Source organism: Carcharodon carcharias, chromosome 16 (genome assembly GCF_017639515.1).
Source record: "Carcharodon carcharias isolate sCarCar2 chromosome 16, sCarCar2.pri, whole genome shotgun sequence".
In the NCBI taxonomy this organism is placed as follows: Eukaryota; Metazoa; Chordata; class Chondrichthyes; order Lamniformes; family Lamnidae; genus Carcharodon; species Carcharodon carcharias.
In genome coordinates this window covers 17,326,156-17,351,221 of record NC_054482.1, presented here as the reverse complement: position 1 = coordinate 17,351,221, position 25,066 = coordinate 17,326,156, and the positions used below count along the sequence as shown (strand labels likewise).

The 25,066-nt window shown below is 43.4% G+C and overlaps 1 protein-coding gene across 3 annotated transcripts in view; it reads left to right on the top strand.

Moving 5' to 3' along the window:
• The window catches only part of lhx4 (LIM homeobox 4), a 326,165-nt gene that overhangs the window by 18,892 nt on the left and 282,207 nt on the right, over positions 1 to 25,066 (top strand). For 2 of the 3 annotated variants that reach the window (XM_041208942.1, XM_041208941.1), the window contains exons 2-4: positions 10,262 to 10,362; positions 14,577 to 14,631; positions 19,973 to 20,078. In XM_041208942.1, coding sequence (XP_041064876.1) covers positions 10,262 to 10,362; positions 14,577 to 14,631; positions 19,973 to 20,078 — 262 coding nt within the window. Of the gene's footprint in view, positions 1 to 10,228; positions 10,363 to 14,576; positions 14,632 to 19,972; positions 20,079 to 25,066 lie in introns of all 3 variants that reach the window. The other variant, XM_041208943.1, reaches the window with a different exon arrangement.

Sequence of the window (25,066 nt, the reverse complement as noted above, 5' to 3'; positions counted from 1 at the left end):
ATGGTACAGAATGTCCATAGATAAAACAACTTGCAATGTAGTTCATTAAGAGAGGCTATTGCCTTCTATTTATGTAATCTGGACTTGAATTTTTGACAGTTCTATTTTTAAAACTGTCAGATGACATTTTATTTCTTTCTCCTGCTATTTATGTGATAGTGTTATACGCAGTGATAACATAAAGGTTATGAGAGGCCTGGATGCTATCAGCAACACTTCCATCACATCCTGTTTATTAAGAAAACTTATGGAAGAGCCAAAGCCAACAGCCTAGGGCACCATGAAAGTTGAAAAGGGTAAGAAAGGAGAGAAGATAAATGTACCAGGCATCTGGATAGACGATACAAAATCTCTAGGTTGTAAGACATTGTCCATATACATGGGCAGTGTTTTCATTTTCAGGCAGGTACCAGTAATCCATATGTTTATTTTCTTTCCCAGTTATTCAACCTCCTTCATGCTTTTTTCTTGTTTTATTTCCCCCTGAAGTTTGAGTTGATGGGAACACTTCCCTCTGAGTTCATCCATAACTGAACTCTTTAAATGAAGCACCAGAGACCGACATTCAGTTACCAACTAAAGGTATAAGTAGTGGGGTAGAATTTCCACTTTGAGTGCAGTCAGGAAATTACAGACAAAATGTGTTTGAAATTGTGCTGGTTAGGTTAAAGGTTCAAGGCCTCTACATGTGAGTAACCTGGTTTAACATCACTGACTAAAGTATTTAATAGTTTAGTTGGTGTGCACTTGCTAGTTTCTTAGTAACTTAAATATTTTTGATAAGAAATAAAGCTTTTAAAATGTGCCTACTGAGGCCTGTGTGCCTAAGAGAATGAAGACAGTTTGAAAAGCCTACCTGAACCAGAGCAATTGGCAGAATCTTGCAATTTCAATGAGGACATAGCCAGTCTTGTGACGAGTTGAACAAACAAACATAAAAGATGCATAAGCCCCAATCGCAAATGGTTTTAGATGTAACTCATGTGTTTTAAATCCCCCAATTGTTTGCACTGCCATGGCTAATTCCACCTAAAATTCCATTCAGAGAACGAACAGGCATGAGACACTTTCTAGTTGGGCAGAGCACTTTAACAATCTCCTGAACGAAGAATCCACAGTATGTATGACACTATTGAATCACTTCCACAGCTGTGTGTTCTTGACCAGCTTGCCCTTGGTCTATCTCAAGCTGAAATCACCAAGGCCGTAAAGCAACTGTCTGTAGGTAAGTCTCTGGGTGCTGATGACATTCCACTTGAAGTATTCAAGTATGGAGGAACTCACATTGTTAGAAAACTCACTAACCTTATCTGCTTAATCTGGTACCTGAGCATTGTGCCCCAAGGTTACAAAGATACTTCTGTTCTTCAACTTTACAAACGGAACGGAAGCAAGTCCATCTGTGACGATCATCGTGCTATTTCATTTCTCTCCACAGCATGAAAAACTCTTGAAAGGGTTATTCTCAACAGGTTGTCACTCATCTTACAAACTCAGTGTACCTGCGATCACTTTGTGACCTTTGTGCTGGATGAGGGACAGTCAACAAATGAAAAACCTAGAACTAGGGGTCACTGTTTAAAAATAAGGGGTCACCCATTTAAACAGATGAGGTGAAATCTTATCACTCCAGAAGTTTGAGAGTCTTTGGAACTCTCTCCATGAAAAGGCAGAGTCTTTAAATATCTTTAAGGCAGGTGTAGATAGATGTGGTAAGCAAGGGAGTGAGTGATAGGTTATCAGGAGTAGGTGGGATGCAGATTGGAGGTTACTATTAGATCAGCCATGATCTTATTAAATAGTGGAGAAGGCTCAAGGGGCAGAATAGCCTACTCCTGTTCCTTGTTCGTATGTATCCATGTATGTATGTATATTCATTAAATTCAAGAAAATTCTTGCTAACTGCACAAAGACAGGGTGTTTATTGACCTGACAAAGGCCTTTGACACAGTGAACAATGAAAGTGCTGTACAAATATGGCTGATCTGAAAAGATGATCAGAGTCATCCACTTATTTCATGATGGCATGATGGCTAGTTTAATAGAGAAAGGTGCCTGATCAGTTGCCTTTCCTGTCACCAATGGCACGAAGCAAGGCTGCATAATAGCTGCGGTTCTGTTTACCATCTACTTTTCAGTCTTCCTCTCGTATGCATTCAAAGAGCTCGACATAGGAGCACATATTCCGTTTGGGACAGATGGAAACCTCTTCAATCTGTAAAGCTTCAAGACTCGCATAAAGATCACAGAATAACTACTAAGTGAACTCCTACTCCCCAACAACTGTGTTCTCAGTGCAGGCTCTGGAGGACATCCAGTTGCTTGTTCACTTTTTCAAGGCTCAGAATACTTCGGCCTTACAATAAGTCTGAAAAAGACAGTGATTTTGTACCAGCTTGTCCCTGGCCATAAACTCCAAGACCCCATTGTCAAATCAACTATACAGCCCTCAACTCAGTTTAGAAGTTCTTCTATCTTGGGGGTATCCTCTCCAACAACGCCATGTTGGATGACGACATCACCCATTGCGTTGCAAAAGTAAGCTCGGCATTCGGGAGGCTTTGGAAAGAGGTTGGAGTTTGTCTCCAAAGATCAAAGTCCATGAGGCAGGGGCTCCCATATCACTTCTTTATAGCTGTCTAGTTTGACGGCATCACATAACGTAACTGGATGCATTCCACCTTCGCTGCTATCTGCAACATCTATCTGCAACATTAAGTGGCAGAACAAAACCCCTAACAGCAAAGTTCTTGTAAAGGATCACACACCTGTCACTGAGGGGATAGTTATCGGAACTCAGCTTTGTAAGGTCAGCCATGTGGTTTACATGGAGCATTCATGCAAACCAAAGACAGTATTCTACAGCCAGCTGAGCACAGGAACCCACACCGTAGTACATCCCAAACTCAGATACAAGGACATTCTGAAAGCCAATCATAGAGCCTATAAGTTGGACTACTATTGGCTAAACCAACCTTCAACAACTCCAAATGGAGAAATCTCAACATTTGAGAAGAACAGAGTCAACTCTCTGCAGGACAAGCAAGCAAACTGTAAAGCCAGTGCCTTCCCTACCCCTTTAACAATGTCTTCATTTGTAGTATATGCAATCAGATCTACAAATCAAGATTTGAATTAACACCGCATATGAGATGGCACCAATCCAGTCAGTGAAGAGCTGGTCTCTTTGCTCCATCATTTTAATGGAAATGTTTTCAGCAATCTATATATTCAGAAACAGAATGCTTGAAGAAAAGTCAAGAGATAGCCAAATAAGAGGTGTATAGAGGCCATTGGAGGTGTGATCTGAAGGGCTGAATGGCCTTTTCTTTTTGCATGATTTCTTGGCAGAAGAGCAGACTTGGTGTAGTAGGAGAAAAATGATGTTTAACTGGGTGTGGATTACGTGACCACCATTGATCAGTGATTTGAATGATACTCGACCTAATTGTCATGACGTGAGCTGTACCTGATGGAATATGCCCTGGAATGTAAAAATGAAATTCCGCCTCAAGATTGGCTGTTGCAGTTGGGACTGTGGTCAAAATGCTACACTTGATGTGAACTTGGGATAGATTCTTGGTCACGGTCACTTCCCTGGTACTGACTGACCTTTCACATTTGCAAATGTGTCATCCTGGTTGGATCCTTCTGTTAGATCATCAGTTCCTAATGAGTGTGCCACGACACAAAGCTTACCTTGATAGTTTGAGTATATAGGATACCGGTCATTGTTAACTGCCATCCGGTTTCCCATACAATTATCTAGACCCCAGTTCTTTGGTCGTTGGATCACCGGAGCCGAACATATGACCCAAGATATGCATTGGGACTCCTCAGATGTTCCGACGCACAGCTTCCATGGAAATTTCCTGGGAAGTTTGAACTTCCGATGGGCAATTCCCCTGCTCCCCGGGACCCTCTGCAAAAGTGAGACTTCAGACGGTGCTGATGTAATAACCTGGATGCTTACCTGGGAAATGTTAAATAGAAAATACCTACTCTAACTCCCTGGGTAACTACACAACTGACCCCTGACTACTCCCAGCAGCCCCCCTCAACGACCAAACTACCACCCCTGATGACCCCCTGAGTAAACCCCTGATTTGACTAACCCCACAACCCACCTGCCACCTCACCGACCTACCTACCCACCCTACCACCTTACCCATTAACTCATTCATCCACTCATCCACTAACATTCACACTGGACATATAAACCTACCATACAGCAGCTAGTGCCATAAAAAAGGGCGTGTCACATCTCAACCCCCACCCACCTCAACTGACTCTGCAGTGCTGTGCCAGACTATCCCAATGGATACTGTGTTCTGCTTTTCTGGGAAAGCCAGGCTCAAAAGACCTGGCAACATATGTGGAGCAGCATTGAGGCAGGGAAAAGTTTGAGCGGAATGGTAATCCAACAATGATTGCTGCTCCTCAGAATATCCAGGTCTGAATTATTATTCACCACACTAAGTATCCTTGATTAAGGATGGTTGTGAGTAGAAAGGGAGGATTGAAGCTTTGTTCTGGACTTTGAGATCGAACTTGGATTGGCATTCATAGCTTTATCAGTCATACTTGAATTATGATTGACCACAGTTTGAACAACTTTACTATTGCTCCTTTGTTTAATGAAGACAACTTGGAATTGGCTTAAGTCCCATGGATGTCCAGGAGGAAGTAAGGTCCAGTTGAGTCACTTGGTCTGTTTTTGTATTGGTGCCAGTAAGCGGCAGGTCAAACCGTCGCTGGATAAAACGAAATACTGCAGATCGGGAGACCTGACACAAAAACAAAAAAATGCTGGAAAAGCTCAGCAGGTCTGGCAGCATCTGTGGAAAGAGAAGCCAAGATAATGTTCGAGCCCGTATGACTCTTCTTTGGAACTGAGAGCACTTTTGCCAGCACTTTCTGTTTTAAACCACAGTTGGACATAATTTCAAAACACAAGGACTGCTTCAAGGATGGTTTGTGCCAAACTAGTACCTGAGCAGGTTATAGCTGTTACCAGATTGGTCTTCAGGAAACACCACTTGCATTTAATCAGATAGCTGGAGTCTAAATTAGAGTTGAGATACAAATGGACAGTAAACTTGAACTTTCACCAGAGCCTGAGTTACTAAACATCTGGTGACAGCGAGTCTATGGGATTTGTTGACACAGCGATTAAACTGAGTACACAAGATAGAAACGGGCCATTTAATTGACTGAGTCTATACCAATGCCTATGCTCGACATCGGCTTCCACCCACCTACTTTATCAGCAAAACCTTCAGTCCTTATCTCCCTTGTCTTATGCAGCTTACCATTAATTCGCCTCAACTACTCCATGCAATTGCAAATTGTACATTCTCACTACCTCTGGTTATAGAAGTTTCTTCTGAATTCCTAATTGGATTTATTGGTGACTAGCTTATATACGTGGCCCAGAAAGAGTTGAAACATCTCTACATCTACCCTATCAATCCCCTGCTAAAATTTGAAGAACTCTCTCAGGACACCCCTTAATCTTCTCTTCTTGTGAGAAAAGAGCCCCAACCTATTCAGTCTTTCCTGATCGTTCTAATCTCTCAGACAACCTTGTAAATCTCCTTTTACATCTTGTATATTAGATAAAACAGTCCAAAAGTGCAAAGTTAGTCTCCTTCCTCTGCCAGTTTCCCTGCTTGAAGGATGAATGATAGGATCTGCAGGAATGCCATAAATGTAAGTTGTGATTGGCTATGTTGGAGCTACCTCTAACAAAGGCAAAGTGTTATTGTTTTTTGAGGTCTGTTTGGTTGTAAGTGTTAGCTGTGGCTCATGGGTCAGTAGGTTGTGGAGACAAGTCCCATTTCAGAAACACAAGCACAAAATCTCAGCTCCCATTCCATGGCAGCACTGAGGGAGTGCTGTCAGAGGTCCTCTCTTTTAGATGACATATTAGCAGAGTCTCTATCTGCAGTCTCAGCTGGTCATAAGGAGCACCATGGCACTACTTGAAGAGGAGGGGAGCTAAATCTGTGTCCTCACCAAATTTTATCCCTCAACTAACATTTATTTCATGTGTGTTTATGGAGCCCTGATGGAAGCAACTTTGAATGAATGGCATTACCATCACTGAATCTCCCCCACCATCATCATCCAGGGAGTTAACATTGACCAGAAAATTAACTAGACCACCCATTTAAATACCGTGGCTATAAAAGTAGCTCCGAGGCTGGCAATTCTGCAGCGAATAATTCAACTCCTGTCCACTGTCTACAAGACACAAGTCGGGAGGAGTGTGACCACTTGCTTGGGTGAGTGTCATACTGCTGAGCTGCTTGCACTTTGTTTGATTCATCTGGTTAACTTCCAAAACTTGTGATATTATTGCCACTACTTGTCCTTTCCTCAGTAAAATTGTCCAATTGGCCTTCCTTAAGAAATTTATCCATATTTTTAAATCAATTTCACAAAATAAGTTTGTTATAATATTAAAATCAATTTACACTGCCCACAAAAAGCAGCTTCTTTATTGACAGCCTTGCAGTGAACTGAAGGTCATGAGCTTAGTTGTAAGACTAAATAAGCCGACGCAATAGGTCAATAGCGTGTCTGAGATCAGAGACAATGTGGCCGAGTAGCGAGTACATATATGTGACATTGACATGTATTAGAATTCACTAACTTTTTTGCTAAAATTAAAACGATGCAAAATTAAACTATACTGTTAAATATCACATATTTGTAATGTACTGTTATAGATTGTAGATTGCTAGCATATCGTTATTATTTCATTTTAGTTTTTTGCGCAAAGTTTGAAAAAAATCTTCTGTATTTGGTGTAGTTTTCAAATGACCTAAAATGACGCAGAACCCCTTAGGGATGCATGTGTATCCCTTGGAGAACAAAAGGAGACTGATAACTTATTATGTAATAATTATTAATATTAATTACAGCTGATACCTGCTAACCCATTTTGCAAAACGTATTTCAAGGCACTGGTGAAGCGTTATGATAGATTTACAATGACGATACTAGGGCTGGGAGGTTATAGCTCACAGAAATGACTGAACAGGCTGGGCTCCTTTCTCTAGAAATGATAAGGGGTCTTTAAAAGTATGAAGGGGTTTGATAGGGAAGACATAGAAAGGGTGTTCCCACTTTTGGGGCAATTTAAAATTAAGGAGTCACCAATGTAAGATAGTCACTAATAAATTCAATAAAGAATTCAGGAGAAACTTATTTAGCCAGAGACTTATGAGAATGTGGAATTTGCAAAATTGAGGGGAGTAGCATGTACACATTTCAGGGAAGCTAGGTAAGTACAAGAGGGAGAAAGGAATAAAAGGATATGTTGATTGGGTTAGATAAAGTACCGTAAGAGGAGGTTCATGGAACATAAACACAGGTACGGGTGAATTGAGCTAAAGGGGCCTTATTCTGCACTGTAAATTCTATAGAATCCTATGTAAATCATTTATCAGAGAGCAAAAGTTGACAACTGCTGAGGAGACACAATGAGTGAACTCCCATTTGCTTAATTGTGCATCCATATGTTTTTATACAAGTTTGTGTTCTCCCTTTATCATTCTGCTGTGATCTATCAAGGTCAAAGAAGAACATTTCCTTTCTTCCAACCTTAGCACTTTTCGTTCAAGAGCCCACTCATATAAATATTTGGATTTAGCTCCTTGTAGCAAGCAACCAATGTGGTGCTTCCGTGTAACAAGGACAACAATGGGTGAGTTCTGCAAAATCAAGTGTCACATAGCATCCCATATGCAGCAAGACTTGAGGTGGAATTTTACAGCCTCACCTTGACGGGGGCAGGGCCATAAAATGTGGCCATTCAAAAGTCCATTGACTTTGGTGGGACTAGAAGATCCCACCACTGGGAGAGTCCATAAAATCCAGGCTTGGGTTGACAATTGGCAAGTAACATTTACGCCACACAAGTGCCAGGCAATGACCATCTCCAACAAGAGAGAATCCAACGATCTCCCCTTGACACTCAATGGCATTATTGTAGTTTAATCCCTTGCCATCAAAATCCTACGCATTACCATTGACCAGAGACTTAACTGGACCAGCCATATAAATACTGTGGCTACAAGAGGCTGGGAATTCTGCAGCAAGCAACTCACCTCCTGCCTTCCCAAAGCCTGTCCACCATCTACAAGGCACAAGTCAGCAGTATGGTGGAATCCTCTCCGCTTGCCTGGACGAGTGCAGCTCCAACAACACTCGAGAAGCTTAACACCATCCAGGACAAAGCAGCCCACTTGATTGGCACCACATCCACAAATATTTACTCCCTTCACCACTGACACATAATGGCGACAGTGTGGACCACCTACAAGTTGCACTGCAGTAATTCGTCAAGCCTCCTTTGAAAGCACCTTCCAAATATGGAACTTCTACCAGCTAGAAGGATGAGGGCAGTAGATGCATAAGGAACATCACTTGTAAGTTTCCCTCCAAACCACACACCATCCTGACTTGGAATTATATCTCCATTCCTTCACTGTCGCTGAGTCAAAATCCTGAAACTCCCTCCCTAATAGTACTGTGGGTGTACCTACGCCACAGGGACTCCAGCAGTTCAAGAAGGCAGCTCATCACCACCCTCTCAAGGGCAAATAGGGATGGGTGACAAATGCCGGCCTAGCATTTTATCCCGTGACAGGACAGGAAAAAAGAGGATAAACAGGATACCCTAGAAAGTCAGAGCAAGATGATGATGTTCCTTGGACGTGTGCTCTTTACATTAGAACTGGAAGATAAATTGCCACTTTTAGTAAAGAATAAAGTGGGAAAACAGAGAGCAAGTGAGAGAATCAGTGAGACGTTGGGAATTAATGGGCTCTTCTTTATTTTACCTGACAATATAAAAGCTTTCTCGCCGACCCTTATGGTGACAAACCCAGTGCCACAAGTGATGACATGCTTTCAAGCATGCGTGCAAGGTTTTACCAGCAGAGACCGAGTCAGTTTTAGGAAGGTGTCTGGTATCTTGGAAGGGCTGCTGTCTATGGAGTTCAAGAAGCTTCTTCCCTCACACCCCATATCCAAACTACCAAAATGTCTGCTGCTGCCGTAGCAACTGGAAGTTGACTTATAGACTTACACACCTACTTAAATGCTGACTTTTTTACCAAAGAGATGTGCTGTGGGGTAACATGATTTGATCTGCCCACCCACCTGACCCCTCACCACACCCCTCTCCCCTTACACCAACCCCTCCCCCCCCCCCCCACCACTGTGTTGTGGTTCTTGTCCTGACAAGTAACAGAATGATTCTATTGTACCTTCCCCCTCTCGGCATTTCTCTTTCAAACTGGTGGCCTCTAAGTCTCCATCTCAGGTCCTGTTCAGACTTTCCTATACACCATTCCTATACACTGACAGAAAAGAAAAATGAATACAGCCTTTTCCTTTCAATTTTCTGCATTGTTTTTCACTCCACCCCCCCCCCCCCCCCCCCCCCGAATGCCTTGACTCCATGCTGGCATATGGTTCCATTAGCAAAAGGCATTGAATGATGGTAGGCTATCTGACTTCAGTGGTAGCCTTGTTTTCTGGAACCTACAGCACATTGATACTGTGGATTTGGGCTGAATGAATTGCCCACAGACAACTGTACTCTCTGCTCCTCACTCCAAGAAACTAAATACTGAAGACAGCAGTAAAAGAGAAGAGCACCATCTTGTGGTTCTTTCCACTATAGAAATATTTTTCACTGGGCTATAACAGTGAATGGTAGGGTACGCAAGACAGGTGCAGCTGGACTCGTGCCTACTATGAACTGTGCTGAGCTCCACAAGTGCAAAGTAGCCCTTGGTCCAATGGTGGACCAGAACTTTTAGTAATAATTTATGATGGCCCTTACAGCTACATGTAGTCATTGGATAGTGTGACTTTTATCTGAATTAATTTTATACTTATCCGTCCCTGATGATTCAGATGGTATAAGAAAAGAGAAAAAGATTTTCTGGAGTCCTATTGGCACTGAAACGCTGCTTGCAATTGGTTCAGCCAGTACGTGTGAGGGTTAGGCCCTTAATGTGTCATATGTGCCTTCACCCTGTGAGTGAGAGAGAGAGAGAGACTCTTGTATTCACTGGCCCACAGAAATAAACTGGCTGCCATAAAGTTGCATTTTCCATTGGGCCGGAGCTGACAGTGGAATAATGGTCAAGAGTTTAACTCTTCAGTAATGCCATAACTGGAAGGAATCACAACTTGTGTTTTGCAGTGGGAATTAACTAATTCACATCACCTTTTCCAGAGTGGAAGCCTGCAGTGAGCCTGGCTGTCGTCAACTGTGCAAACTTGAAGAATGCAAAAATGTGTCGAAGTTTTGAAGTGAACGCCTATCCAACAATGAAGGTAGAGTGTTGGTGCATTGGTTCCTGAGAACACTGAAAGTGAATAAGGGATATGCTTAATCCAGTTCCAGAAATGTCCAGTTTGGATTTGAGAGCTCTTAAATGAAATTAAATTTATCAAATTCACCTGTAACCCTTGTATTAAGCAAGAACTAAATTGATGCTCCCTCAGCCTGCCTAGTGTGGGTTGAAACACAAGTTCAGTCATAGTTTGGATTGATACTGTGAGGCTCTCCTCATCCCTGTGCAGTGGCCCAGTGCTTTCTGTTTCATGAAGGATGCAAGGCATAAATAATGGCCTGAACTTGTTTGGCTGTTGGCTGCTTACGATGGATGCAACCAGTATGTATGAGGGTTAGGCACTTGCTCCTCAACATCAGCATTCATTCAAATGGGAAGGTATTGTACATGGAGGAGAGTGTCATCCTAACAAAAACAGATTTGCAACTGCTTTGAGAATCAAGACTGTATTTGGGATGAATTCACATACCCAACCCTCTCTCCTGAAGTGACAGTGAAAGAGTTTTCAAAACATCCAAACACATGTTTCAGGTAGCATGCCAGAGGCTCAATGTAGCTCATCATCTGTGGACAAACACTTCATAACGGTTCAATAAGTCACATTTTACAGTGGCTGTTAGAACTGTGCCAGACCATCATTGCTCAGCACAAGCTGGATTGTGGATGTGAAACTAAAGCCTGAGATTAACTCTGTTAAAGGGTGCTTGGTTGCTCTTCTGTGCTTCTCCCATTGGTATCTTGGCTTTGGGTTCAGACTAATCAGGATACTGACTGCTTTGCTATGTTACTTAAATCCAGCTGAGTAATGAACAACTGCTCTGACAGCTTCTGCAAAATGCCCCCGTTGAGCTGGAATGAGAAGTTGGCTGCAGCTCAGGAGTCTCACTGAGCCTCTCAGCTCCTATACTGTTGGTGAAATGCGTATTTGCAGATTTGGAAATTGGCAGTACAGGTTAGTGTTGGGACAAACAAGAGCACTGCCAATATTTAACCCAGTATTAACTTAGCAGTGAAAGAGCAGGAGTGAAAACAGGTGCACCTCAGATTGCTGGTGCAAACTCCAATTTTTTTTTTAATTCAATCACGGGATGTGGACTTCGCTGGCTGGGTCACCATTTGTTGCCCATCTGTAGTTGCCCTTGAGAATCTCTCAACTGTGCAGTTAGGCATAAGCTGATGTTTACCATTTAAAATACCTACTGGCTGGGTTTTATACGATAATTTTAATAAAAATACACACCATTCACATGCTCCCATTCTGATCCTAATGTATCATCTCGTTATTACCCGCCTCATCAATTGATTAGCTTAGTTTGTCAATCCCCCATTGGCTGCTATGTAACTAGCTGTGTATTCAACAGGTTAATGCATCTAGTGTATGGTGAAGAAAGTTAGTGTGCTTTCTACTTTTGTGTGCTAGTTTGTTTCTCATTTTCAGCCTACATTGCTGACTAGCAACAATGTGAAAAAGGAGCCAAATGGCATAAGTCTCTCCCTGTCAGTACACAGCCTCTCCATCGGCAACTCCTTAGCTGTGACTCCTCATGGCAACACACGGAAACTGGGTCCCTTACAGTCCCAGACTAAAGCTTCAAAGGAACTAGGAGGAGGTTTGGCCTCCAGGCATTAGAGTGTAGGCCCAGCAGCCTGCGGACATGCCCTGGCGCTCATGAACCAAACTCCCAGCCATGGGCAAAAAGCTCCACAGCCTTGTGGATATCTTGGGAGAGTTGAAAGCTAAGGGGGTAAACCTTGTCAAGAAATTTGGAGTAAACACATCATCAAAGATTTGACAACTCCTGCAACCGAGCCAATGTCAAACGTAGTGCTTTGCATTCCTTTGGACTCAACTGGTGAGATCGCAGGACAGACCTGATGTTTGGCCAGCTCAGGGTCTCCATAAATTAGGGGGGAGGTGAGGAAAAACTTTTTTACCCAGAGGGCGGTGATGGTCTGGAAAGCACTGCCTGGGAGGGTGGTGGAGACGGGGTTGCCTCACATCCTTTAAAAAGTACCTGGATGAGCATTTGGCACATCATAACATTCCAGGCTATGGGCCAAGTGCTGGTAAATGGGATTAGGTTGGTAGGTCAGGTGTTTCTCACGTGTCGGTGCAGACTCGATGGGCCGAAAGGCCTCTTCTGTACTGTGTGATTCTGTGAAATTTGCCCAGGCTCGTGCCCTGAAGAGGATGCTCCAGTTTCACTGCAGAGCAATAACACAACATGGAAGACAGCAGTTACGAGTGAGAAGCCTAACTCGATTTGCATAGACAGCGGGTGCTACACGCTGTCTGAGGTTAACAATAACCAAAGTCAGATTTAAAATTAAAGTTTGATCAAGGCTCATTTGGAAGAAGAGAATTTCACATTTCTACCACATTTGAACATAACAGTGTAAAAAGTAGGAGCAGGAGCAAGAGTAGGCCATACTCAAGCATGCTCCGCCAATCAATAAGATCACGGCTGATCTGATCATGGCCTCAACTCCACTTTCCTGCCTGCCCCCATAACGTTTGACCCCCCTGATAGCTCAAGAATCTGTTTATCTCGGGCTTGAATATATTCAGTGATTCAGCCTCCGCAGCCCTCTGAGTTCCAAAGGTTCACAACCCTAATAGAGAAGAAATTCCTCCTCATCTCTATCCTGAGAGGGTGATCCCTTATTCTGAAACTGTGTCCCTAGTTCTAGATCCCTCCACAAGGGGAAACACCCTCTCAACATCTACCCTGTCAAGCCCACTCAAAATGTTAACTTCCAATAAGATCACCTTTCATTCATCTAAACTCCAATGAGTACATGCCTAACCTACTCATTCTTCATAAGACACTCCCTTCATCCCAAGAATCAGCCTGTGAACCTTCTCTGAACCGCCTCCAAAGCAGATATAAATAAGGAGGCCAAAACTGTACACAATACACTAGGTTTGGTGTCACCAATGCCTTTACAGTTGTGTCAAGACTTGCTGGCTAACTTCCTGTGTTTTACATATGAGGACACCTAGATCCCTCTGTACCACAGCATTCTGTAGCCTCTTTTCATTTAAATGATAGTTTGCTATTCTATTCTTCCTGCCAGTGGATAACCTCGAATTTCCCACCTTAGAGGCCATCTGCCAAATTTTTGCTCACTCACTTAACCTAACTGTATCCCTTTGAGACTTTGTATCCTGCTCAGAACTTGCTTTCCCACATATTTTTGTAAAATTTGACTACAATAGACTTGGTCTTTTCATCCAGGTCATTATTGTAGATTGTAAACAGTTGAGGTGATATTACTGATCTTGAGGCACCTGATTTTTACAGTTTGGTAATCTAAAAAAAACCCATTTATTCTGACAGTATTTTCTGTTGGTTAGCCCATCCTCAATCCATGCTTACATATTACCCAAAACCTCCATCCCACCTCCCACTTATCTTGTGCCACCTTATCAAATTTTAGAAAATCAAATTAGAGTACACTACATTTACTCAAGCTCCTTCATCCACCTTGCTTGTTACATCCTCAAAGAAATATTTAGCAGATAAATTTAGCAAACACAATTTCCCTTTCCTAAGACCATGCTGACTTTGCTTGATTGTATTATGATTTTCTAAATGTCCTCCTCCACTCCCTTTATAATAGTTTCCAGCATTTTCCCAATGACAGATATTAGGTGACCTTGCCTGTAATTTCCTGCTTTCTGTCATCCTCCTTTCTTGAATGGGCCATTACATTTGTGGTCTGCCATCTGCACTTTCCAGAATTGAGGAAATTTTGTAAGATTACAGAGCCCCTTTATGTGTAGAAGTGTTTCCAAATTTCCCTCCTGTAGGGTCTGTCTCAAGCTTTTCGACTAGGCCTCTTAGATTGAGATTCCTCAGCCAGCGGAAATAAGGGAGTTAGAGAGGAACTAACCGTTGCCCTTAACATTTTTAAAAGTACAATCAAGTCACTCTTAAATCTCCTAATTCCAGGCAATATAACTCAACTTCCAGCAATGAAAGGCAAGTGGAGCCAATGTTTCATTTGGAATGTCATAATAGCTTTGAAATTGGCTTGAATTTCCAAACATTCTCTTGTGTTTATGGTAGGGCTCTGGGAAACATTCCTCATGATCCTGCGGTGCAACTTTAGAGTAGAAGATGTCACTGTGACTTTTGGAATATATCACTGGCTGCCTTAATAACAATTTTATTTTTATCTTTCCCTCAGTTCTTCAAAGCGTTTTCAAAACCATTCTTCAGGGGAAAGCCTCTTGATGATAAGGGTTAGTACATTTCTGACATAGCTTTTCTCCATCCTTCAGCACCACCATTTTGCTCATCGGTCATTCATGCTTTGCCATTTGCGCTTGGGAATTGGGCTGTACAGTGTCATTTCCCTTATTCTAGCCACTTTACAATTGAGCTTTTGCACCCACACTCCTTACACCGCCTTGAGGCAGTGGAGGGGAATCAGGAGGAGTTTCAAGGCTGTTGGGGAATCATGCACTCTAAAGCTCTTAAAGGCTTCAGTGAAACCCTTGACATGTGAGAGCTTGCATCCTAATCGGGTCCCAGAAATACGAGTCATTCACAGAGCTCATCCATTACCTTGTGACGCCAGAGTTGGAGCTGAAAGTCTTTTGCTGTAGCTTTCTATAAGGCCAGGGTAGGGCCTCGGGGGTAACCTGGAGGATTGGTTAGGTGCCAACAGATGAATTAGGGTGGAAATTCTGAGCCGCCATGACAGGCATGGGAAACTCACATGCGAATGACCCCCCATCTCCACCATTTGTGATGGTGCCAACATCCTTCGATGCAGCTGCCTCAGAGTTTTAGTCCACTGCAATTGTGCTGGGGGAATGGGGCCATTACATTTTGAGCCCGAAAACAGAGAGGAAGTAGAGCACATGTTAGGTGAAACTAATACATTGACTCCATTTGGAGATCTAGTTAAACAGCAAACAGAACAACAAGGACTGGGAAAGGACAAGAGGGCAACAGACACCAGAACAGACAAAACAATGACTGCAAACACCTATCTGGTTCATTCAGTTGGCTCCATCCAGACATGATGCAGCCTGAGTGACCATCATCCCACCTACACACCCCTCACTCAAGTTATCCAATCTCAACAAGTGTAAGGGGAGAAGGAAGAGGGGAAGCTAGATGCCTTTTGACCCCCCCGCCCCCCCAGCCTAGACGTTTTGGAGAGTCTTTAACCACAGCCAATCAAAAATCAGGAAACTGAAGCTCTATGGATAATGAGATGGCATTTCTGTGGTGTGGGTAGAAGGAGGGAGTAGATTTTCCCAATCAGCCACTGCATCATTGGCAGATCAACGGTTGAAATGGCAAAAACCTGGACAGATTTGAGATATCATGACTTTTTTAAAAAATGTGTTCGCTAGATGTGAATGTCGCTGACTAGACTAACATTTATTGCCCATCCCTGAGTTGCTCTTGGATTAAAAGGTGTAAAAGAGATGAGGTAAATCAGGAAGTGGTGATTGCAAGCTTAGCCTTTGAAAGCGTGAAAATTGTAGGAAGGAGGCTTTACAGCATTCTCTCCTCCTTGAGTTGGAAGGTTGTGGGTTCAAGTTCCACTGTAGAGATTTGAGCACAAAATCTAGGCTGACACTTTAGTGAAATACTGAGGGGGAGCTGCACTCTCAGTAAACATCAAAAATTCCATGGCACAATTTCAAGAAGAGCAAGGGCATTCTCCAGGTATCCTGGCCAACATCCAGCCCTCAACCAATATCAACCTAAACCAGATAAGCAAACCACTAACCTGGCACCTTGCTTTGCTCTGATTAGTTGCCACATTCCCTACATTACAACAATGACTACACTTCAGAAAAGTACTTCATTAGCTGTTAAATACTTTGAGGTGTCCCAAGGTTATGAGAAGTGTTGTATGAATGCAAATTGATTTGTTCCTTCTAGGAGGAGTGACTAATGATGGCAAGCTTAGCTTCTGAAAGTCTTAAGATTGTAGAAAAGGGAAAATGAAAGGAAAACTCCATAGTGTTGAAATTTGAGGAAGAAGTTAAAGGGGGAATCTGTGGCGAGTCTTAGAATAAATAGGATGGGGAAGGAGAAGAGTGACGAATGCAGCATGTGAGGAGCTTAATAGGAGCTTGAGAGGAAACTTCAGAACCATAATAACCAACATCCTGACAATATAATGGAGAAAGGTAAAGGGGCTGTGACGGCATGTTTGGGGGATAAAGATGAGATAGGGATCAACCACCATTTGACCAGTTTTGTCCTGCGATCTGTCAAGAGTGATAGAATAGCTGGAAGCTTTGCCAGATAATTGGGGTAGTATTAAAGTTTTCACTGACCCTGCATCTACCAAACAGTCAAGTGCTGCTACAAGTTCTGAGGAAGAGGGATCAAGGGTGGAACCATTAAAAGGAGGTGGAACTTTTGGTTAGATTAGATTTAGAAAGATGTGTTATCTGTAGGATGGGGTATTGACTCATGCTATCATTGGTGCAACCATTGGAAGAGTTCTCAATTTGGGGAAAACGGTAAAATATTTTATAATGCCGGTGATCCAAATTGCCAATAGTTTACCCAGTGAGCAGCTCAGCTGTATAGAGCATCTGGCTCTTTGCTAAGTTAGCTGATAGTGTCGTACTATGAACCTTTACTGATTGGTGTGGCCAAGCTTCTTGCTCCTGCTTTCTATGCAGTGATCTCTACTGGAGGTGGATGCACGTGTTTGGATGTTGAGTGAAGAAGGTAGGACTGAGGACAATTATGATGCTTCGCATGGTCAAAGAGCCTGCCACGTGGGGTGAGGTCCAGGAAGGGGGTTAGAGTTTGTACCGACTGAATTGTATACCAGCAGCCCCCTGAGGAGGGGAGTCAGGAAATGCATAAAAGAGAAGGTGAAGACAGTTATCCTCTTTCATGAGCCCAGATGTCCCAGCCATTCCCAGGAGAGCTTGTGAAGTACCAAATCTCCATGTGCGATAAAGTTGCCAGGGCACTTGACCTGGGGAGGATCTTGAACTTCTCTTGCTCACACCCACTGGTCCTTTATAGCAGAGATCACTAGATCAGGAATTAACTTCTTTCTTTCCTCACTCCTTTCTAACCCAGGGATACTGGAGGACCTGAGTTGAAAGCAAGTTTCACACAGTATGACACTCAAAAGTGTGCTCAGGAATTTGCCTATTTTGTGAGTAAGAGGTTCAAAGTTGACAGTTTGCATTGTGTTAGAAATCAGAACCCTTTTATCTGATCATGTGTAAATAATTAGTCCAAATTCTGAATTCCTTGTCCCTTGAATCTAATGTAGAGTGAGTGATTTGCAAGTTTCAAGAAGAATATATGCACAGACAGAGGATCAGATTCATTTTTTTTAAAAACCTGTGGGGTTTATTGTAGAGACACACGTCATTTGCATCAACAGAATACTGGCTTAAGTTCAATGTGAAGCCAGAACTAATCCTGCTGTGCCAGACAAAGTGGAGGCCTCACTCCACCAGGGCTCTGTAGATTGACGCACAAAGCAGTTGGGGATCTGCCAGAAGGTTTTATGCCCTAGAATTGCACACACACACAGCCACACACGCACACGCAGCCATGCTGGTACCATTCCATCCTGTTACAGCTGCAGCTTTAGTGAAGAACTCTCACTCGTCGTCGCATTTTGCCTTGATCAACCACATCCAACTTAGGGGCAAAGAATAAAGGAAGCTCCTGTTTAAATACTAATGGGAGTGTGCAGATGAGCTCTGCTTTAACACAGAGGGAGCTTCTCTTGTGGCAATTGCTGGCATCATTTTCTTAAAATCTTTTTCATCATTACATTGTGGCAGAGAGATCGGTCTGAAAGCAGATACTTTCCACTGTCTGAGGGCAGCCACTAGAGGTTGCCAGAGAGCACAGTGCACACAGGAACACTACATATTCCAGTTTATAGAACATTTTACATCCCTCTTTGGGAGAGTTTGAAGGAGGGAGAGTTTACACTGTTAAAAGCTGTTCTGCAGGGAACCCATATTTGCACAGGGCTTTGCCATTTTGTCAATTTTAACTAATAAGTTGCAAGCCCCTCCATGCTCTTATATTTCTGCCATTGGTCCAATGTCCAGCTGTTGCCTGCACAGGCCAATTATAGAGGGAACAGACTCTTTGACCCACTGGGTTAACCTTGAATGTTGGTGCAATAACATTTTTTCTCTGCTCCCGTGGCCCATCTTCAATAATTTTATAACTTTTAAGTATGTTCAAAGGATGAAGAAAATAAAAGTCTTTTTAAGGCCCCTGTGATCTTTTCCTTGGATATGCTAGCAGCAGTGACCTGGAGATTAATCTCCAATTGCTGAAGACAATGCTGGAAGGTTAGCAACCGTCACCTGGTGACAGAAATAACAAGGGCTGCTCTCTGCATTTGGAAAGGTCTGCTGTGAATCTTGAAGGAATTGTCATGGAAATCAAGGAGGAGACAACTTGGTTTGGACCTGGAACTCACCATCTAGCCTGAAAGAAGACTCAGGAACCTGAGTTGGATCCCATGGGTGTGCTTGTACCAGTACACTTTACAGCTTTTGGCCTTTATTGGAGGCTCTCATTGCCTACTGTGCTGAACTGACCAATTGAAGGATGAATTGAGGAAAGCACTGAACATTGATGGAAATATGCCCTAGTGGCAATGGGGAAAATGTTCCTAACTGAGCCATACACATCAGGTCCTCAATTCAATATCTGACCTGTGTTCACTTATTTGATCTCAGGTGGGTTAATTGGTCTCCCTGGGCTAGGAAGTGAGGAAAATGAGCTCTGCTGGTAAGTGCCTGAGCGTGGGGAATGGAGATTTCAGAGAACTGTCACAAACTAGACCCACTGAAGTTCAAATGGCATTTGGAACCTTTAAACAGTTGCAGAAGTGGCAAAGGACCTTTAACAAAGGAGCCAAAAAAATCACTATACTTAGGGTGGGGGTGTGGGTGTCTGTTACTACATTCCTAATGTCTGTAATTGTAAGCCCAGGGTCAGTCACTGCACTTACATGACCTGTAATTGTAATCCCAGGGTCCGTCACTACATTTACATGGCCTGTAGTTGTATACTCAGCGTCTGTAATTATATATCCGGGGCCTGTCAACAATTATCTGCAGTCTGTAATTGTGCACCAGGAGTCTGTAATTTATATCCAAGGTCTGTAAATACTCTGGGTCTGTATTTTTGCAGACTAATTTATTACTCTAGGTCCTCAATATTATTCCATGTTACCTAGGACTGTCAAAGGGGCAAAAATCCATAGAATAACTGAGCACAGTACAAATCCAGAAAATTCCTTCAGCCAAGTTTGTGTTGTGGACTCACTGCCTAACATAGGCTGGGGGTCCCCTTGCAGTGCATGCACAGCCTCATATCAGCGCCAGTGGACTGGAAAACAAAGCCAAGCATGTCTCTGTGGTACTGGTGTAAAGTATATGCCCTGTGAGAGGACCCTATTGGTTTATGCCTTTACATCTACCCCACTGGGATTTCTGCTACCTATATAACCCCCGAAATCCAAGTTTCTCTTCAATTGCCGATGTTAGTGTCCAGCCCACATTGCCAGCACTTAGCTGAATCCAGCCTGTGTTTAACTTGGTACAGATTCTAAGTCCACTGTGTCATCTCTACGCCATGCTATCATTGATCACCTGGAGCAACATGGAGAGGATGTGTGGCCCCCAGCCTGTCCCCCATTGGAACCAGCCAGGTAAGCACACATACATTCCTGCATGAGCTGTATAATCGCTCTTCTGTGTCTTTTTTAGGTAAGATCATTTCTGACTTGTTACCTCAAGGAATAAAACCTTCCAAAGAGGTTGTGTAGATGAAGCAATTTGATTATGGAGTATTCAGAATAACATAGAGAGGGCTTGTTGGGTGAAGTGGCCTTTCCTCACTCTCTCCTAATGATAGAAGATAGGAACAGCAGCAGATCATTCAGTCCCTCAAGCATTTCCTGCCATTGATTTCAAGCATGGTTGGTCTACAGCTTTGTTCCATCTACCCACCTTGGTTCCATAGGGCTTAATGCCTTTGCCTAACAAAAATCTGAACTGAAAGGTCATTGACCTGAAAGGTGGGGTGGAATTTTACATTTCCCTGATGGCCTTGCCACCAGGCTCCCGCCCGCCCCGACCTCTCCTCAGTTTTAGGGGTGAGGGCCTAGGCTAGCCTGCCCGCCCTCACCTCAGTTAAGGCCAGTAACTGACCAACTATTCACCCCTTAAGGGCCATTTCCTGCCCATCCTCAATATTCAGGCTGGCAGAAGGGAAACACGAAAAGTAACCTTGCATGGGTGGGGTGGGGGCGGATGGGGGTGGGGGGGGTGGGTGGTGGTGGTGGGGTTGGTGGTGGGGGTGGGTGGTGCCTCCACCAGTGGCCTCCTTTTAACATTGAGTGTTCCCCCAAAAGGTCTGGTGCTTGCAGCTGTTCACACCACTGCCCCCCCACTCCCCAACTTGCTTCTCCACCAACACCCCGACCCCCCAACCCCACCCCCAGCATCTCACCTCCCCTCTACACCTCGAGACTCCCACACTTACCTGGTTCTGGACTCCCAGGACTTGGAACTGCTTGCCCTTCCAGTACTGTCCACTGCAGCCCCTGCCATTGCTGGGACTACAGAGCTAGTGGCCAGTCGGATTGGCCGGCAGCTCTCTGAGTTAGGTGGGACTTCCTCCCAATGGAAGTCTCGTCTCCAGTCAATTAATGCTGTTTTTCTCTCCACGTATCTGCTTAGTACATCCAGCATTGTCTGTTTTTTATCCCAGATATACAGCATCTACAGTATTTTGCTTTTCTTTTTGTAACGAAAATCTTTTTTTATGAAACTACAATCTCACATGCATTTCTTCAGAATACAGCCATTTCCGCTGCAAAATTCTCATATTGTGCTTGTGTATTTTCTTGCAAGACAATTGATAAAGTAGAATGACTGAACATCACCTGTGCATTAAAAAAGTGAACTGGATGAAGGTGATGGGAACACGACCCACTTACAATGTGGGATTGAACATTCAGTCCGGTGCAGGATAAAACTCCCTCCAATTTGCCCTAACTATCCACAGCATCAGTAGAACACCAGCACGCCAATTCTCAAGCCAGCTATCCTTGTGTGCTAGCCCACCAACTCCAATGAGTGAGACTGGCTGTTGGTGCTCATTTATGGATAGCTTTGAACTGTGGAGATCCATCCATCACAAAAAGACCTGAAACCGATCCTCAGTTTGTTATATGTTGGAAGTAATGGCTGGGAGAGATGGAGACACCTTTCATCCCATCATGATTCATGGTCTGTATTCAGGAAGGACAATATACCAGCCCTCTACACTCTCCCTAACCAACTTACCTTTCATATTACTGATAGTTTTTTTGTTATAATGCCATGGACATATTTCTAGACTTTACCATACTTACCTCAAAAAACACCACCATCACTGAGTACCCTACCTTACATCTTGGGAATCAGCAATGATGATAGGCTTAACTAGACCAGCCATAGCAGTACTGCAGCTACAAGAAGCTGGGCACTCTTCGATTAGTGGCTCACCTCCTGATTCCCTCAATGTCTCATTACCATCTGCAAGGCTCAAGTCAGGAGTGTGATGGAATGCTAACACAAATGAGTGTGGTTGCAATGACACTCCAGGTGCTTAACTACCATCCAGATAGAGCAGTTCACTTTATCAGTGCCTCTGCCATAGGACTGAGTATCCACCTCCTCTAGGACAGGGACACTATACCTGTAGTATATGTTGTCTACAGGGTGTACTGCTACGATTTACCAAGATTACTTTGGCAGGTTTTCTTAGCTCTGCGATCTCTACCAGCAAGAGAGATGAGAATAACAACATGTGGAAACACTATCACCTGCAAGTGTTGCTCTATCACACACCATCCTGACTTGGATATGCACCAACATTCCTTTAATTGCTGCTGGATCAAAGTCCTGGAATTTGATACTTAACACCATGGTGGGAGCTTCACCACAAGACCAGTTCATATCTGTGCCCCCCCCCACCCCCGCCGAGCACCTTCTCTAGGCAAGTAGGGATGGTAAATAAATGCGGCTCTGCCACCATCACCCATGTTCCTTGTACAAATTTTATTTTTACTCTTTTGAATAGTTGAGATGGAATAATATTGAGCAGGTCTTCATTTTGAAACATTCCATTAGTGTGTTGTGATTATTGAGGTTGAGCTATCTCTGGAGGGTGCCTGGCTTTGAAATAAAGCTTTGGTTTCAGCAACTGATGCTTAGCAGGAAACTTGGATGCAGTGTAGCCAGTGTTGAAGTGATGACCTCAGCCGTGGCACCTGCATCCCAATAAGGTATCGCAGAGAAGATGGAAGGAAGCTGGAAATCTCAGCTTGTGAGAGACCGGCAAACGGACTTGTGTGTCATTCCGCATGGTGCCCACTGATCCAAGCAGCTATTTCCATTGTACCAGGCCTTCATCTCAGACAGTCCTAATTGCACAGAGTTCCTGATCAAAGTGCACTTGTCTAATTATCCAAGCTCCTAATGTTCATCTCATTAACCTCATTCAGTCTTGCACCACACCACAGGTTTGCCAGTTCTGTGTAGGTCCCCTCTCTCAGCATCCTGCTTACCAATTTACAACCGAATTAGAAGAAAGATTTTCCCAAATGTAGATTATCAACTTGAAATCAATGGGAATGAAAATCAGGAAGTATCTTAGAACATGTCAATCCAGAATGCCAAATTTATAGCCAAGCAGCAAGTTGAAAATCCAGCCCTAGTCTTTAACTGTCTCCACGGATCTGCTTCTACACTGTACACTAGGATTTTATTAAATAGTAGAGAGAGTAAGCTCCTGTAAGAATGGTGGCTGGATTTGAACATTAGGGAAAGTTAAGGTATATTAATGGTACAGAAAGACACACAGATGCCTAGGTTCTGTCAGCTAGGACAGAAATCTGATGTACACGGCCTATCCCCCTCCCAATCCCTGCAAACACCTCCAGCCTGACAATTCTCCAAGAACTCTGTTTCTTCAACTCCGCCCCTGCTTCACTAACCCACACCATTTGTGAACCTGCTTTCAGCTGTTCAAGCCCTGTACTCTGGAATTCCTTCCATAACCCTCTCTGCCCTTCCATCTTTCTCTTATTTTACAATCCTCCAGCCTCTTTTAACCAATGCTTTGATTATGTGCATTAATATTTCCTCCTTTAGTTCAATGTCCATTTTCGTTAGATTGCACTCTGATGAAGCACTCCTTGGGATGCTTTACTATATTAAAGGCACTATATAAATGCAAGTTGTTGTTGAATCACCTGCAATGGCTTCTCTTCCCTCTCCCACATTGTTACCTCTGGTGTCTCCTAAGGATCTATCCTTGGTACCCTCCTATTTCTGACCTACGTGTTACCCCTCAGTGATGTTATCCATGTCAGTTTTCACATTTCTATTGACAATACTCAGTTCTACCTCACCACCACCTCTCTTGACCTCACCACTGTCTCTAAATTGTCACTCTGCTTGTCTGACATCCTATACAGGATGAGCAGAAATTTCCCCCAATTAAATAATGGGAAGACCAAAATGATTGTGATCCCTGCAGCAAACTCTGTTCCCTAGCTACCGACTCTATCCCTCTACCTGGCAACTGTCTAAGGCTGAACCAGACAGTTCACAACTCTAGTGTTACATTTGCCTCAGAGATGATCTTCTGCCTATATACCCACTCCATCACTAACTCTGCCTATTTCCATGTTCTATCCCCTGTAACATTGTCCAACATCGCCCCTGACTCAGCTCATCTGCTGCTTCATTCATATCTTTACTAAATCTAGACTTGACTATCCTAACGCACTGGCCTCGTGTCTTCTATCTCCTGTCAGGCTGATGTCATCCAAACCTCTGCTGTCCATGTCCTAAGGTGCAGCAAATCCCATTCAGTCATCGTTCCCGTGCTTGCTGACCTACCCTGACTCCCAGTTAAGCAATGCCTTGATTTTAAAATCCTGAAACTTGTTTGTAAATCCCTCTATGGCCTTGCCCCTCCCTATCTCTGTAATCTCCTGCAGCCCCACACCCCTCTGAGATACCTGCACTCTTCCAGTTCTGGACTCTTGAGCAACCTTGATTTTAGTCTCCCCACCCACACCTCTCCAACTCTCGCCCTGTCTTTTATCCTTTAAAATGCTCCTTAAAACTTGCCTCTTTAACCAAGCTTTTGAAAATCTTCCCTACTATCTCCTTATGTGGCCCGATGTCATCCTTTATTTGATAACCCCCCCTATGAGGCACATTGGGACATTATATCATGTTAAAGGTGCTATATAAATACAAGTTGAAAGACTTGATACAACGGTTTTAAGTATAATACCAACAATCTCCATAGTGCAGGGCGACCTCTGGTGGACAGTGACAGATAATTCAGAGTCCCCAAACTTTCCAATGAAAAGAGAATATGCTGGAAACACTCAGCCATCAGGCAGCATCTATAAACTGGTTTGATTAAAGTTACTGACCTGAGTATTTACTGAATTTTTTTTGTTTTGTTTTTATTTTAACTTCCTCAGCGTTCTTTGCTTTCTGTTTCCTTAAACTTTGCTCTTGCGCATATGTCACATCGACACCACAATACATACAAGATCAGGAGCAAACACACTCCAAATAACATCAGTTGAACTTAATCATTCTTGGGCTGTGACTGGAGGAAAAA